The 17,434-nt window shown below is 44.8% G+C and overlaps 1 protein-coding gene across 2 annotated transcripts in view; it reads right to left on the reverse strand.

Moving 5' to 3' along the window:
* Positions 1-3,442: 3,442 nt before the first annotated feature.
* Positions 3,443-17,434, reverse strand: part of SPRED2 (sprouty related EVH1 domain containing 2) — a 65,911-nt gene continuing 51,919 nt past the window's right edge. For both annotated transcript variants that reach the window (XM_054195251.1, XM_054195250.1), the window contains 2 exons: positions 6,573-6,722; positions 3,443-6,119 (listed from right to left, as the gene is read on the reverse strand). In XM_054195251.1, the coding sequence (XP_054051226.1) occupies positions 5,469-6,119; positions 6,573-6,722 (801 nt within the window). In that variant the 3' untranslated portion in view covers positions 3,443-5,468. The remainder of the gene's footprint in view (positions 6,120-6,572; positions 6,723-17,434) is intronic.

The following is a 17,434-nucleotide window of genomic DNA, read 5'->3' on the forward strand; positions in this document are numbered from 1 at the left end:
GTGGAATTAGCAGAGAAAGGAGATTTAACATTCCTTGCTGACTGGGCTGATTGGTTTGGTTTGTGCTGCAAGCAGCGAGGCTCCGGCAGAAGCCCAAACCTCCCAGTTAATCTTCAGACAGTGACAGGAGAGATGACCTTTGGATGAAGACAGTGGTGGACTTGTGCTTAGGATTCTTGTGCCACAAATTCTCTATGTGACATTATGCAAGTCATTCTAACTCTCTTGGACTTATTCATTTTCCCAACAGGGATAAGTCCATTTTGCCTATTTAAATTACAGCTCTCTGAGCAGAATGAGAAAAACCTTTTATTACTGAGCGATTGAAGGAGGCCGGGTGAACCGTCCTCATGCAAAAATTCTGCCCCTGAAGGTAATGCTGGGCAGCTGCACTCACTCCAGATAAACACTCGACACTGTTACTGTCGTGCCTTGCGGGAAAACAGAGCTGTAGTACCTGGAGAGATCCACACTCACTGGTTATCCCTCACAGTCGCCCTCCATTCCTCCTGTGATTTCTGACCTGATACTGCTTTTATGAGGAGAGGCTTGTTGGAAGTATTTGCAGGTTTCCTGAGAGAGTACAGCCAAGCAAATTCTCTCCTGGCCCTCTGTCTCTTCAGTTTCACAGGCTACAAGGAGAAAAGTTCACAGGGGTGGGACTGGTGTGATAACATTTGTCTGAACCCAAGGATGCCACTCCAGGAGAAAGGCCTGGGGGTGGGCAGTGTCGGCACTGCTCCTGCTGCCAAAGCGGGGAGAGGAGAGGCTGGGAAGAGCCATTCTGACCCAGGCACATTTGGTGTCAAGTCTCTTTGCTATAAAATGCCAAGCTGCATTTGTCAGCAGCTAAAACTCAGCCTGGGTGAAAGGACACTATTCTGAAGTGCAATTTGTATTACATTTACTAGTGAAATTATTTTTTTAAAGCCATAAAATATTCAACCTTGTTTCATATGGTTGCAAGCTTACACCCACATATCCAGGGTCCAAACAAACCATTTACTGGTTTGTTTAGAAATCCCCAGGCATAAGCGACCCCTTTGATTCACAGACAAAAGGAAGAGGACGTTGCAGGCTGCAAGAAGATAAACACGGCTTAGCCAGGCCTTCTGCAAGACAAGCTGAATTTGAATGGCCAGGGAACAGCACTGAAGTCTTCCTGCTGTAATTAGTCAAGAGTATGATGAACCGGAAACAACAGGCCATCAGAGTTCCTTGGCCCTCAGCTTAGCCACAGATGCAGCAAACACCAACACAGACCAAGGGATTTTGTGTGCAACAAGAGTCCTCCTGAACACAACACCTGACTCACAGTGCACGCGCTTCTCATGAGGCCTGCAAAATCCTTCTTTAAAAAAAATGGTAACAAATACACACTTGTACATAAGGATGTAATATTTCTAGAAATACACAAATACAAATATAAACCAATAAAAAGGAAATGTGGACTCAGGATCTCAGCAAAGCTGTGACAAATTAAACCATCGAGGTTTTTCATGCAACTGGCACATCACCCCATGTGCTTGGGTGGGTGCGGATGACACAAAGCACTGTCATTGCAGGGAGCAAACTTTTTATCTGAGAAGAGCACATATAGTTTGGCATGTTTTCTGCCTCCCCTTTTACATGCCCCTTGAGGCAGCTTCATTATTCAGCAGCAAAAACAAGCAGCAGCACATAGAAAAGTTGTGGCTGCCCCATCCCTGGAGGTGTTCAAGGCCAGGCTGGATGGGGCTTTGAGCAGCCTGGTCTGGTGGGAGGTGTCCCTGCCCACGGCAGGGGGGCTGGAACAAGGTGATCTTCAAGGTCCCTTCCAACCCAAACCATTCTGTGATTCTATGAAAAACGAGCAATGGCTTCATTGGGTTCTCACTTAGCTACAGAAAAATAAAACTGGTCTTTTTCAGAAGCGGGTGGCATTGGTCTGACTAGCTCCCACTGGAAATAACTGTAAAATTCTGATATACTCACTAGTTTCCCTCTGGTTTTCTCAGTTGATCAGTGTCCGGTTTAACTGGGATATTCCTCTTCCATCGCCCACATTAAACCCCGCTGGGTGGGGATGCAGTGCCAGCTACCCCAGGCGTCTCTCCTCAGTGTCGTCCTCAAAGCAGCCAGCCCTCAAAAAGCAAAGTGGCCCTCACTCAGCGGCCACATCTGCAGGCCTTTCTCTCCGCTTTCCCCTTTCTCTTTGGGACTGCTCTGCTTGAGCGAAACAAAATAAAATAAAAAACCTCCCCGCAGCTTATTTAATTCTAGCCCAAAGCTGCGCATGGGATGAGAAACGAAGGAGGGGAATCTCAGCACCTGTCATGGCCGCTGCGGCCTGCGGGGAACCACCAGGCCAGGCCACCCCAGGGGCATCCTCCACCAAAACATGCAAAACACCTGAAAACCACCTAAAAAACACCTGCACCCATGCTCCCTACTGGCCCACGCCCAAGGCTAGCCACATTTGCCACCAAAAAATGTAAGATAAATCCATTTTTTTTTTCTCAGAAACACCAGGGTCTCGGGGAGGCGTCTCTGGCAACGGCCCTGCGTTTCCTGGCACCACTTTGTCTTCCCCTCATTTTCCAGGCAGCCGAATAACAATAAACGGTGTCATTTTTGATATGATGTATTTATATTTACATGGTACATTTTAAAGCAATAGCTACACTGATCATACATATTAGAAACAATAAAAAAAGAAGTTAAGAACTAAAATGTACATCATACACTTGTATATATATTTTTTTTTACACAGAGGTAAAAAGGCTTATAAAAATCAATACAACAGGGTTTTAACTTTTAGTATATAGATACAATAATGATGAGGCTTCAGGCACTTTAATTTGTTAACGTTGAGCGATAGCTTGGAAAAAAAACCCAAAAAACTTTCCACAACAGAAAAAAAAAATAATTTGGTTAATGTTTTGTTACCACAGATACAAAAATAAAATCTGAATAATTTCTCTCAAATGATTGATGTCAGTATTGCAAAGCTGACTGGGAGAACGCTACACACTGTTCAGCAGCAGTGTGGAAATTAAGGAGAAATATTTACAAAAAAACACCCATTTCTATCATTGTGCCCTTACACCACTGCCTTCACAAACCAAATAACACACGCAGCAAAATCTACAAGTATTACAGAAACCCAAGAGAAGAGGGAGGCAGGAGGGGGGAAGAAAAAAATAAAAAAAAAAAAAAAAAAAAGAGGGATTTTTTTTTTTAACTTTTATTTCCAGACATACAGAAAGGCTTGGAGTATGTCTACTTTACTTAAATAAATAGGGGCACTTCAAGACCGGACAAAAAGCTGTAAGATCTTTTTGTAGTGTTGTGCTTTATAGAGAGAAGATCTTACAGATGTTTGTTTACATGAAACAACTTTGAGAACAGAAATAAAAGGAAAAGGTTGTTCCATTAATTTTATTTTTTTTTTCGAGGCTGGCTTGATGTTTACTAGACACCATTGAGAGATTTGTCAACTGCTATTAGGCACAAAATATTTATATTTCATTCAGCAAACCCAGACACATCACCCAGAGTGTAACACTCCATCCCTTTTCCACTATCATTCTTTTTGTTTTGTTTTGTTTTTCCCAACCGAAAAAATCCCCAGCAACTGCTACGAATTAAGCCTACCAAACTCTATAGTGTATAAGCACATTGCATACTTAATTCATGGTTGACTAAAAAGCTGTGATTAACTCTCAGAGGAACCGTTGGGACATTCCACCAAGAAAAGAATGGCAAGCGTTCCTTTTACATTTATTTGGCAAATTAATTAAAAAAAATAAAAAATTCCTCTTTTAAGACTGATGTCAATGTGCAATAGAGGGAGGGAAAGGACATGCGCCCACTGGCAATTTACTGCAGAAAGAAATTATGGCAGGAACAGCAGTGCCAGCTTTGACAAGCCAATCCCTAGCTGCCTCAAAGTATTCAGATTGTACTATGCTAGTTAGAGCTCACTGCACTAAATCATTTTTTTTTTAATAAAAATTATTTGGCTATTCCTTGTAATATATTAGAAAAATACTCTTTTTCCAAGCTAATTACAAGCCTTGTACACAAGACAACATGACATTTAGAAGAAAAAAAAATTAAAAAAAAAATTAAAGTAATCTTATCCTGCTGTATGCACCTTATGCATCCACTTGATAAATCTGGGTGGTGAACTGGGGAGAGGAAAGCCAGGGAGACGCTTCGGTCTGGCTCCTGCAAAGACTCACATGCTTAATCCTCCACACAGAGTCACAGGAACAACGGTTGCACGCGCAATACATTTGAGACTCGTGTAAGCATCTGGAGGACTGGGACCGCAGGTCAGGAAATGGAAGTGGTGGTCGACATCCTGGCTTTTTGATTATAAATACCTGTTTAGATTGCTAAATGTAGTTTCTACCGTGGACGCGTATGTTCTCATGCTCATGTGTTGTACAGAAAACAAACAGACAGATACAATTTTCCATATAATCCACCACTTAATGCAGCATTTCCCCAGAATTGCCATAATAGTGCTTTTGACGTTGCATTGTTAGTAATTCTTTGCATAACAACAATTTTCCTCATCTGGAACCTTAGTGTTTTATTCACAGATCATTACATGGCTGGCTAATGAAGAAGTTCCCTTTCTTTTGGGCAGAACTCTGAAAACACAGTTTTGTTTTTCCAATGTTATTTAGGGAAAAAAGAAAACCCTAAAATTTAAGTTTCCCTTTCAAGTAGTGGTCTGAAATGATTACAGGTAAGGAGAACTACCAGATTTCTCAATGGTTATGTGACTATGGAAACTGAGCCTTGCTTTCTGTTCACAGAGCTTTATGAACAGAGAAGTAATTTAAGATGTTTGCTGAAGGAAATGACAATGGACTCTAGAAGAGAAACTGCAGCTTAGATGGCTATTTTGGCTTTGGAAAACAGAACAAAAAACCCAAAGAAAACCAGTGACAGAAATACTGTGTTGTGGTACAAGTTTGTTACTAGCACACCTTCTATACACACACAATAACTTGACAGCAAGTTAAAATATCTTCCGAGTGAGATTTCATTCACTACACCACCCCGTTTCTAGAAATGCCAAAGCTTGCTAACATGCTGATGGTACCGCAGAGGCAAGACGGACACAGCCTGGAGATGTTCTACAATCCACCACCATTTAAAGCAGTTCTTTTCTCAAACTCATTTTAACTGGAAAAAAAAAAAAGAAAAAGAAAGAACATGTACAAGACAGTCTGTTTTGATTACAGATTAATAATACAAAAGTCTATGCTGTAGGTTAGTTAGTTAGAACACTTGATGAGCAAATCAATGCAGTGTGAGCCCCAGACGACCGAATGTAAAGTGATCCAAACTGGTGGTTTCTGGATGCTGTTGGGCACAGTGGCTGCATCAAAATAAGTGATCTCAATGCTCCAAAACCAACGTGTTCCTTGAACTACAGGAAAAACGTAACACTTTGAATGCATCTGTAGTCATCCAGCAGCTTTGTGTTTTCCACCACAGCACCTGCACATGACCCCACAGTGGTAACAAGCCCGAAGCGGCAAGTAACAGCACATACATGGAGCAATGAAAGACAAGGCTATAAGGGCCATCCACCGGAGGCAAAACATTTCATCACTGGTGTCACACGAGCAAGGATCTGTATAGTCTCCTTCTGGATCGGACATACAGTGATAGAGCATAGTGTCTGCGCACCACATACAGCTCACTCGATGGATGCAAGTCTTGACGCGGTCTGGAGCATCCTGGCATTGACCCCGTTTGTTCTCCTCGTGGTTGAACATATCCCTGCAGTACACGCACCGCGACCTCTCACCATCTTCCTTCCGCCTGGGCTTGAATTTGACAGGTTGAGTCTTTATCACAGCACCCTTGATATCTTCACCCAGGTCAAAGTCCGAGTTGTCTACGTAAGGATAAGTGTATTCGTGTTTTGAGGCCTCGCTTTTGGCAAAACGTACGTAGGAGTCCATGTCATCAGGATCAAAGTTCTTTCCTCGTGCTGGGGCATGGCGATAGTCCTCGTATCCAGTCATCCAAATCTTTTCCCGAGGATTGATGCGCACTATCTCCTCGTCATCGTCTGGAAAGTTGACGTGCCGGTAGGATCGCGGTACTGACTGCGGAAGTAGAGATGGAGATGAAGAGGAAAAAAAGATAAATAAGCTCACTTTGCTACCAGCAATCACTGTCTCCTTGCTTAGTGAAAAGCCAGTATTTAACAGTTTTGTCTTTCCTTCTTTGTACGCCCTTCGCCATGACCCATCACAGAGTTTCAGCCTTCGGCTCAGGAACGAGTACAATTAGGAATGAGTACAATTGTCACAGACCTACAATGGTCTGTGTTTACATGGTACAACATAACATATTAAATCGCAGTGTAAATCACTCCCCCCCTCCCCCCCCCCCCTTTTTTTTTTTTTCAGGAATTGGAAGCCATGTAAAGCTAACTGAGAAGGAAAAGGGGAGGAAGGGAGGGGGGGTCTTCCAGGGATGTGGGGGGAAAACTAAACACCAGTCTTAGCTATAGCAGACACAGCCCTTTAGGTCGCAACACTAGGAAGAAACCTTACTTGTTCTAGATGGTAGTGGTCAGAGCTATAATGGTCGTGAAGGTGTCCACGAGTGCAAATTCTTCGATGTTCGCAGGATGCAGGAGAAGCCAGAGTTCGCACAGGCTGTTCCCTTTTTTGAGAGGAGTTAGAGGAGCTATCTGTAGCATTCTGTTTTAAATGGAAAGGGGGGAAAAAAATCGTCATACATTCAGCTGTTACTGCACGCGGTATTAAAAGAGATGTTTTGCCACTCGCTAACTCTGCGCACACCTGCAATACTGGCAACACCTGACAGCAGGCAGCTTCATAAAGTTTCACATAAAATACTTGAAAGAGGCAGATCTGTTGCCAGGCCATTAAAGCTGTTGCCACACACATGGAAAAATAATATGCCATAGCCTACCCATGACATTTTCACCAACACCACTCGTATTTGCTTGGCATGTTACTTGTTATACTGGGCATTGCGGGATGATGAGCTTTCATGCTAGAAGCTACCTCTGAAGAGCAAAGTTAAACTCCATCAAATGATGCAATTGTGTAAGTCCTGCGGGCAGACTCAGACAGAGGATCTGTGTGCCCAGGCTACAAAAATACTGGCAATTTTGATGACTTGCAAGCGCCCCATTAAGCCAAAAACTCCTTTACACATTCTTCTCCGAACACTCACCAAATTCCAGTTCATCACAGGCTACTTGAATAGCCAGCTTTCCTTTAAAAAATTCAGGGTTGTTTTTTTTTTTCCTCATTTTGTCACTAATCTCTAATGTGCAATGAATGTTACTTGTGTTTTTATACATTCCTGGCTCACGGTGAGCACTTTCTTTAGGTTAATTAGTTACATCATTACACAACAACAATCATGAAAGGGTGAAATATCACTCAATAACATGCTGTTGCCAACACCCGCAGCTTCTTAGTATACATATTTCTCCTCCTGGAGAAATACACAGTGGGGTACCAGTCTTAGCTACCCTCTCTCCATAGGCCCTCCTTGGTTAAAATAGTTTCCATACAATATCTAGACATTCAGAGTTTTGACCACTAATTCTTTTCATAGATTGGTTGGGGTTTTTCATATTACCATCAATATCAAGAGGACAGCTGTTAAATGCACTAACAGATGAGGAGCAGGAAAAAGAACCTCCATGCACAATGATTAGAAGAGTTGTAACATTGCACCTGCCTGAAATACCTAAAATATTGGTGCTTTGAACTAAGAAAAATCTCCATCCCCCTCCAGCTAACAAGCTGTGCTGCAGCTAGGATGAGTCCAAGGGAAAGGTTTCCTATTTGACACAACAGTTGGCTAAAGACACAACCTCAAAAGCGGAGAAAAGTTGTATCAGTAGCGCGAGAAGACTGGTTTTACCTGAAAAACCTTCTCCCCTTGTCAAGAATGCACTCTCTAAATATTATTTTCCAATGAATCGTACTAGACACGTCTGTTACTCCAAGAATACAAGAACACTCATTGTGGATATTTGTTTATTCTGAAAACAGCGCTCTGCAAGACTCTGTCCAAAGGTGAGCACACCTTAAAGCATTACAACACAAAATAGATGTTGATTCTCTTTAACCGGTGTAGCAGTTAAAAGCACTGAACTCCCAACTTACTTTATTGAAAGCAAATATTCAGATGTGTTTGCAGTGTGATGTAAAGCCAGGCTGGGTTATCTGAGAGGTACAACAAGCAGGATAAGTTTTGAATGAATGAATGGCTGACCCACCCATGAGGAACAGACTTTTAATGCACGTTTGTTTTGGGTGTGTGTGGGTTGTTGGGTTTTTTTGTGGTTTTTTGTTTGTTTGTTTTACACAAGTACCTAGAAGCAGAACAACTCTTGAAGATAGTTAACAACACCTCTAAAATGTAACTGCACTGATAGTCAGGCTCTTTTTAAAACGGGGTTTCATCAGCCCAGTCTTCATAACGTATTAGACAAAGGCACTTCAAATCTGGGGTTTAAACCCTTCAAAGCTAATTTCTTGTGCCTGTACCTTTAGGTCCTACAATATCTAGCACATTCTGGGGATGTTTCAAAAGAAAATGAGCAGCTCCTACAAGCCAGTACTTCATAATAACATTATGCTTCCAACCTAACTGGAAAACCTGGGAAGAGTTAGGGTTTAGTTACAACAGCCACCTCACATGAGTACCTTTTTGCAGCGCCGTGTGTGGTGCAGACCCAGATGCCAAGTTCTAATTCAAGCTTCTCAGAACAACAACAGAGGCACACACCCCATAGTCCTGGCAAGCCTCATCCAGTGCTCTCAAAGTTACACTTTGACTGGCATGAACCAAAAAGGAGGCAGGGCCATAACATGGTGCTGTGCCAGCCAGTAGGACCACTCACCTCCACTGGCACCGCGGCCAAGCCCTGCTGGGACAAGCCTTTTGTGGATACCCTCTGAAAACATCATAGGTGCTCATGGTCAAAATAACGAAGCCTGGGAAAATTATCCAACTGGAGGAGGTTGCACATACTGGCCTGCAACCCCCTCACCCACCTAGATGAAAATAAAAATCCCAAACTGGATAGAACTGCTAGATAATCTCAGCGGGGCAGCTGGGAGCTATAACCAGCCCTCCAAGCCGCCTGCTATTTGCTGCCTCTCGGGGAAGGCAGTATTTCTGCAACAGGCAATTGGAAAAGAGGCTGTAGTGATTTTTATCTTGCTCGATTCTTATCTACCCTTGCTTTCCTCCACACCTTATTCTCCTTCAGACCCAGCAGGGCAACCGAGCCTCTCCCCCACAAGTGTTGACATGGCTACAAAACCTGTTTGCAGCATACCACAGAGGCTGCGGCTCTGGCCTCCGCTTTCACCTTATTAAAAATTGCTGCATTTCCACGTTCAATGTCCTCAAGATTAGAGGGGCAGTTTGCCAACACAAACACTTACTCTAAGCACTCAGAACAGGAGAAAGCAAGCTATCCGAGACTAGGTCTCTGTTCAATCGTCTGTAAAAAAGTTCACGCTGCCTCCTGGTTGGTGACGCTAAAGGCAATTGGTTGACAAACGCAGTGTCTGCAGGGTTACCTTGCTGACCATGGCCTGGGAAAAGCACTGTTGCTTTCCAACAAGGTCCCCCATCAAAGTTTCAAACTCCTGTAGGAGAAAAGGCTCTCGACACATAGGAATTAATGGTTTGAAGATTGGGGAAAAAGGGTAGAAAATGGGAAGAGAAGTCTGCTGAACTGTGAGTCCCGTGGGAATGTAAGCAGGAAGAGATTATTCTTCTGGTATTCTTCAAAACAGAATATCGTGAGGCATTCACTGGAACAGGCTTAGATATTCAAACAGAAGGAGGTACTTCTGACAGAACCCATAATTAAAATCTGAAGCCATATGGAAGCCCCCAGAAGAAAGTAAGTGACCAAGAATCAAAGGCATGATGATGCTCCGGCCTTCAAAAGCATACTGTCCTCTCCATGCCACTCCACTGGGACTGACCCTGGACTTGGTGACTGGTGAAAATCAGGCACATTCTCAAAGAAAAGGCACCCTCACCTTCAGCCAGCTGCCACTACTGTTTGTAGTGATGGCCAAAATTTTTCAGTAACGGAAGCCGAGAACAACTTCTGTCTCCCACGACAAGCCTGGGTCTTGGCTGGGATTTTCTACCACCAGCATAGCAGTGAAAATTTTGGGGAGGATGGTGGAAGTGGCAGACATGAGAGGTTTGTTGCAGGTCACCCAAACAGACCACAGTTGCCTACAGGACTATGTCTAGAAAGGTCGTGGTCTCCAGAGCCAGGCTATTTCACTGATGGAAAAACATGTCCCAAACCATCAAGCCACTGGTCTGTCAGAGAAACGCTGTCTTCCTCTAAAGCTTGTTGAAACCAATCCAGCTCCAGTATTTGGTTTTGAGGGGAATCTATTGAAAACATGCCCAGTAGCCACATAAGAGAAATGAACCCAAAACTAAAGTTGTTGGAACAGGGAGTCCAGCAACAAACTCTGTTTCAACACGCCCTCAAACGCTCAATTAGAGAAATTTGTGCTGCACATACTAGAGCTTTGCGATCGCTGTGGCGGTCGCAAAGTCTTGCGGTTTCACTGCTTGGATAACAAAATCATTAATCATGACCATAATAGTAATTTTATAAAACCCGTGCAACACATTTCCTTTTGCAAGTGAGCTGTACATATCTGAGCAAGCACACATACCGCATGTTTGATATGGCTGCTTTGAGAAACAACACCGGGCTTCTACATGCAAATGATTGCACTGTGATCACTTAAAAAAAAAAAAGTGTCCCTGTTTTCCCCTCAGACTTTCAGATGTGACTCATTAAATTAAAAAACCCTAGTCATTAGTAAAGAAGATTATGTTAATCATTTACTGCAGTTTACTTCTCATTGAAATGGATTTGTTACACAAGAACGGGCGGCTAATCAGGTGCCTAAGTAATATTCTGAGATAAGTATCTATCATAAAAACCATGAGAAAAAGAAGCCTTCTCCTGCTCCTGAACTGGACTGATCACCTTGCCCCTAATGGCTTTACAGAATAGGTTCACCTTGTGTGATGCAACATCCGAGGGTGACTATGAAAAAGAAGAAAGATTCATCTCAAAATTACAAAGCAATACAATCTGCTTGTCAGAAATCAGTTGCCAGAGGGAAATTATGGAGTTCTGTCACTTGTAAGTTGCAGAAGTGCTTTCAGCCAGCTAAAGCATTCACAAGTTTGCTGTCAAAAATAATCGTGGGTCAAGCAAGACAAGATGGGGTTTTTTTTCCCTCTAGGAAAAATGTTTAATGGTTACATGAGGTGGAGAGGACAAGGGGGAACAGAAGTATCATGATGTTGAACAAGTAGTTTTGCAAATAATGGTCCTAAAGAAATCAAAAACCCGTGCCAGCCTGACCTTTGCAAAAGCCCAAGCCCTCTACAAGCCGACCTGCTCCCTGGGGGCTCAAAATCTCATCTTTACCAAGGCAGCCTTCTGCAACAACGAAACCTCCTTGCAGCGGCTCCTGTGTTCACTTTGGGAAGCTTGGGCATGTTAAAGCGGAGCCCATGGCCATCTCCTCAACTGAAAAGACATCCTCACTGTCCCCAGGACAAGAAACGCAGCTCTCTCACCAATTCACGGCTTGAGGATGAGCCTGGAAAAATGACAGCCAGCAAGCTGCATCCTCCCCCCCGACCGTAGCCCGACGACCTCCGGCTGAGACCGGTGCGATGAGCTCCCCACAGGCAGCCAGAGCCCTTTGTTTGTGTGCTATGCCCAGGTGCGATCCCTTAGGAGCCCCGGTACAAGCCAGCTCTTCTTCACTTGGCCCTTTTCATTCGCTGGAATAAGGGGAAACACAGCTGTGCTATCAATACGGAAAGGAAAAATGATAAAGTTGGCGAAACGGTACAGCAAGCGAGCAATACCAAGCTAAGCGCCAATCTGAAGTTTATCTGCAGAGCCTCTGCTGTTTATGAACTTCACAAAGAGGAAGTCTGAGAGCTATTTCGGACGCAAGGCAAAGAAACTTCCACTTTTCCAAAGAAATTAAGATAAAATATAGTCTCGCAGAACTCCCTCAGCTTAATCTTGCCAGAACAAGTCTTTCCTTTCCGCTCTAGATTTTCTTTTTAAGCCTAAAGAGATACAGCACTTTGGAGTTTCACAGAGAGGGGAAGAACAAAAATCCTAATTTTTGTCTCAAAACACCTCTCTCTATTCAAGAAAACGAGGAAAGGAAACAGTTGACATTTTCCATAAACCTCTAATTGTGCCCCCTATATTCAGGACAGCCCACTTCAAAGGGGGCTTAAATTATCTAAGTATTAAAAAAGGTTCAGTGTAAAAAAAAAAAATCAAAAAAGATTTGAGACTCCTGGCTCCTGAGCACAAGCTTTTAATTTGTCATGGCAAGATAAAGCCACGGAAGAAAATGCTTCCATCAAATTCCTGTTTGTTTCCTATCACTGAAGACGAGACAGATATTAATATTGAAGAAAACCACTTCCATACTTTTTTGAAACATTTTGACACTCTCATCCACTGAGGACCGCTGGAGCTGAATCCAGTCCTGTTCCCTTGCAGAGAGCCTGAAGGAAAAGCTTCACATTAGATCATATTCCAGTATAGCTCCAAGACAAAGTGGCTACACACAACCATTACAATAAGCACGGATTCAGATTTTTCTAAACCCAGAGCAGGACTATAATTTCTCAAATGTTTGGACTGTTTCCTAGTCACCACTTACACAAATACCAATAATAAAGTGCAGAAAGCTAGATAGTTTTACTGCTACCTTTTTTATTCTTATTTTTAAATGTTGTGGTTTTGGCTTTTAGTGACAGAAGGATGCTGGTGGCTGCGCTCTCTTAAGTCAGCAAAACTTAAGGAACATTTACAAGGATTCGGTGCACAAGATCATCTCTGTTAAGCTAATGCTAAACCCGCTCCTGGCACCATCGGTCAGTTCTGCATGGGCCACAGACGCGGCTTAACAGCTCACTTCGAGGAGTAAAAAGAATATACGAGAATCAGACAATATGGCAAACCCTCTGATGTGGTCAGGGGGAAACCTCAGTGAGATTTTCCCGTTTCACTACTTGCCAGTGACACAAGGCATCAGACGCATCTGCAAAAGCAGGCATTTGAACAGATACGAAGAGAAATGCCTGCAAAAGTCAGAGGGAGGAGTTAAGACAGACCCGATTTTGCTTGGACTCAGCCCAGGAGCAGCGGGTACATGTGACATTTCCTTCCTATACGATGCCCCTTGTGCTGCCCTTACTGCACCACTGGGCACACCTCTGTGATGGATGGAAAAGCCTTTGTATCAGGTGCTTAGAAAGGAGAACCAGGATGTTGGGGGGGGGATGGACCCCAAACCACAAGCCCCAGTGAGTGGGGCCGCTTCCCAGGCAGCACAGCGATCCCACGGTACAGTGGTGAGAGTGGGATGGCTCTGCCAACCCATGAGGTGCTCGTGTCCCTGTGAATCTGCAGAGCCTCTCCTTACCAGGACTCTTACGTTTCCTTCTTCGTTCCTAAAACTCCTCCTTGCTGGATTGGCCTAGTTGGATTTCTCCATGCTGGAATGAACTACATCGCTTCAGCGGGATCTTTTTACCAAAACCTGCGAACTGTTTAAACCAACCGATTGCTCAAAACCACCCAGGGACAGAGGCAAGCTTTTGCTTTTTGCATAAAGGGCTCTGTTAATCTGTTTATGCCTTGGAAATGACATGCCAGTGCGGACTACAACATTGTCGGGATGATCAGCTGCCCAATATTTGTGTTCGTACAGCTCCGCAGATTAGCAAAGCCTCCCTCCCCTATCAAGTAATATTAACCACATTGCCACAGCTGTCCTCTGCGAAGGCCATGAGAGATGGCCACTGAGGTCCGTTCCACCGTGGGGAGGCGATGGTGCCTGATTCTCCCTCCCACCGGTCCCATCACCTGCTCTGTGTGCATGCTTGGGTGGAGAACCACAGGAATCCAGCCCAAAATCATTTTACATATCAGCTCCCTGACCCCAGTTGACCACCCATAGAGGTTTGTGCCCTGATGGCAGAGGAGGGTCCCCAGGAGAAGCAGGAGGCAGAGACGGGGGGTCTGGAAAGGGAGGTGGGTGCCAGCTCCTCTTTAAACTCTTCTGTATTTGACCCACTTGTCATCAGCATAGCTGCTTGGAAAGCGCTAGCTCGTAATTTTAAGACGCCAACAGGGAACTTAGCACATCCAATGCTGGTGAAATGCCTTCCTTTCGGAAGACGGGTAGGGATGCTAGGAAATAAAGGAACGAAGCTCAGCCAGGGGGGTGTTAAACACTGCACGTGCACAGGGGATGGCACGAGCCTGTGCTGCTGCTGAGCGCAGCTGGGAACAGATGGCTCCACATAACTCACCGCTGAATCTCCGCTCTTCTACACTGAGGTTTACAAGAGGCGGGGGAGAGGAAGAAAATAAGATTGGGGGGTGAGGGGAAAGAAAACAATGCTAACAAAAATTAGATTAGCTAAGCTAGAAGAATCGGTGTACCTAATCAATTGTTAACATCTTCACTTCATACAAATTCAACACTGCAGCCTCTAAACTCAGCGGCGCGCTCCTCCTATATAATACATCAGGTTACAAACAGAGGGGAAAAAACAGTTAAATGCAAACTTCCCACAGCAGACTGATACGATATTTTAAGAAGCCAGTTAGGGGTCATTTATTCACACAGTTATGAGCATCCACATTATTTTAGCTGGAATCTATCACCAAAATAGAACGCAACAGCTGATGCAAACTTTTAAAATACCTTCTTCACATGCACTGCAAATATGTCAGGCTCCACTTAAAAATGCAATGGTCCTTATTTACTTCTGCCTTTCCTTCCCCTTTCGCAGACAGAACCAGAGACAGATGAACTGCTCCCTATAATTACTTCTGATTTAATTTTCGTAAAATATTTACGAGATACAGGGCGAGCAGACCCTTGGCAAAACACATTAGGCAGGTGAGGGAAGGAAACAGGGCTATTTAGATGCAGTTGTTTATAATGCATTTCTGTACTGCGCAGAAGTCCATTTTGAGCTCCCCAGACTCATGTATTCTGTTCGTCATTCTCAGTTACTACCAAACACGTGCCTGGGGGCAGGGGGAGAGTACCATCCTGCAGTATTTTGTCCGTCAGAGGGTTCGGTTTTGGGTTTTTTTTCCATTACAGGGGTGCAAGTAGCCTACCACTTTAAAGGAAAGTCATTCTTGAAGCTTTATGTAAAAGCACGTTTCATTGCTTAGCTTTACCAAACTCCTCCTCTTCCTTTCCAAGCTCTCCAAAAAAAGAAACTCCAAACAAAAAAACCCAAAAAACATTTGAGAGGATGCAACCAAATTACAGTTAGACTAGCAAAACTTGGGCATGCGCTCCAAGTGACCTGAACTCTCTGTGTTTTGGTGGGTTTTTTTTTTTTCTTTCTTTTATTTTCTACCTGTTACATGAGACAACAGATTCTAATTAGAACTGCAAGCATTTAAACAGTATGTGGAAATTACAAGCTCCCTCCGAAGAGCAGGGCAAAGTCATTTGCCCCGTGGTTCTGACCCAGGTCCCTTCATATTACCACCAATGCTTGAGCTCGGCACCCGGAGGGGACAAATGCTTTCCCCCCTCTAAATTACACAGAGAGGCTGGGGTGCTGGGGCTGACCACAGCTTTGCCAGCTCGCTCCAGACTCGCATCCTTCTGGCCCCACCAGTGCAGCCGGGTTATGTGCCGGGTGGCGATTCCCTAATCCTTTCTGCTGCAGCGCGGGAAGTTGTCAATCATCGCTCTGTCCCCCAGCCAAGGTTGCCTCTTTCCAGCCGCATTTAGACCCCGCGTGGGGTCTGCTCCGCCTGTCACCTTCAGAGGCAGCGCCCGGGGCCGGGTGAGACACCCCAAATCCGGCCGGCGTCCCCGATGCCTCCTCCCATGAGTGCCCTGGGACAAAATGTTTTGTTCGGACGCAGCAGCAGGAGAGATTGCGGCTTACAGATACAGCTGCTTGCTGAAAGCAGCGACTTCCTTTGGTTCTGTATTAAAATAATGGAAAAGGCCATCTTCTGTCTTTGTGAAATTTTCAAGCAGCCCGCGGCCAAAACACTACATAGCCCGGATTAAAGAAAGAACCTAATGGAAAACTACAGTAACATCAACTATGTATTTTCAAGGTAAAAGCATAACGTTCGGCCATAACACCCCCCCCCTCAGCTACCCTGTCATCTCCTTCTCGTCTCAATTGAAGGATGAATTTCGCAGCAGCAACATGAAGGAGACAAATGCCATAAATACTAAGCCAGCCTCAGCCACGACTGCAAGAACAACCTTACTTGTACCACCGGCACAAGCACAGCAAAGGTCTGCAGTGAAGGTGTCTTGCAGAAGGTGGTGTATCCACGGCTAGGGGCTACGCGACAAATTTCAGGCGGCACGATGAACATTAGCGGGGCGGCAGATACTTTTTGCCGCCTGCTTAGCCGATCACTCTTACGGTTTCCCTTGAACCAGCACTTCTGCTTCTCCGGCCCTACAGCGAGCTGGCTGGAGGAGCTAAACCACCGGAAAAGTATTCGCTTTCTTTTATAGGGCTAGTTTTTGGTTCACTTACCTGGGCTGGCTCAGCATGGGGTCAGCCGTGCTGGTAAAAGGGGGACGGCGGGAGCCCCTCTCCGCTCGGCTGGCTCTCAGCGACAGTGAGGCTAAAGATGCAGCAAGTCAAGTTGCATCCCTCGGCTGGGGTTTCACATCGAATAATCTCTGCAACCTCTTTCCTGCTCGCCAACGCCGGCTCCGCTCTTGGCACGGCTGGGCTGCAAAAGCAAGGTGGGGGGAAGCGAGCCGGCTGGAAAATAACTTGCTTTTCACGGGTGTCTTGCCTCAAATCAGGTCCCCTTTACATAATGCCAAAGAAATGCCTGGGGAACCACAGCTGAACAAAAGCAAGGCCAAAACGAGAAGGCCGCAAACCCAGCCTGTGAAGCTTCGATGACAAGCCGAGGGAGGCAAAACCGCAGCGGCAAACACGGAAAAGACGAGCCATACTTGCAAACGCTCCTCCCGGCTGAGGGCAAGGGATCAGAGGGAAACAGAAAGGGCCACGGTGGCCGCTTTTGGGGAGGAACAGCAAGCCCACCTTCAGCAAGGGGTCTCGGGGGTGGCTTTGTCAGCAGCAAGCAATTCGGGCTCCCCGTCGGGATGCTCACCCCCCTTTTTTTCTGGGCTGCTGCTGTTGCCTGCGGGGCCATGCGCTAAGTCCAACTAGCAAGCTGATCCAGGTTAAAAAATAATCCTTTAAAACAAAAAAGTAAAGAACGAGAAATCTCTTCCCCTCCATTCTTCTGTATGTTAAGAAAGGGCAATTTTGTCTTGGCTATGTTTTGCTT

The sequence above is a fragment of the Rissa tridactyla genome, chromosome 3, assembly GCF_028500815.1.
Source record: "Rissa tridactyla isolate bRisTri1 chromosome 3, bRisTri1.patW.cur.20221130, whole genome shotgun sequence".
Lineage (NCBI taxonomy): Eukaryota > Metazoa > Chordata > Aves > Charadriiformes > Laridae > Rissa > Rissa tridactyla.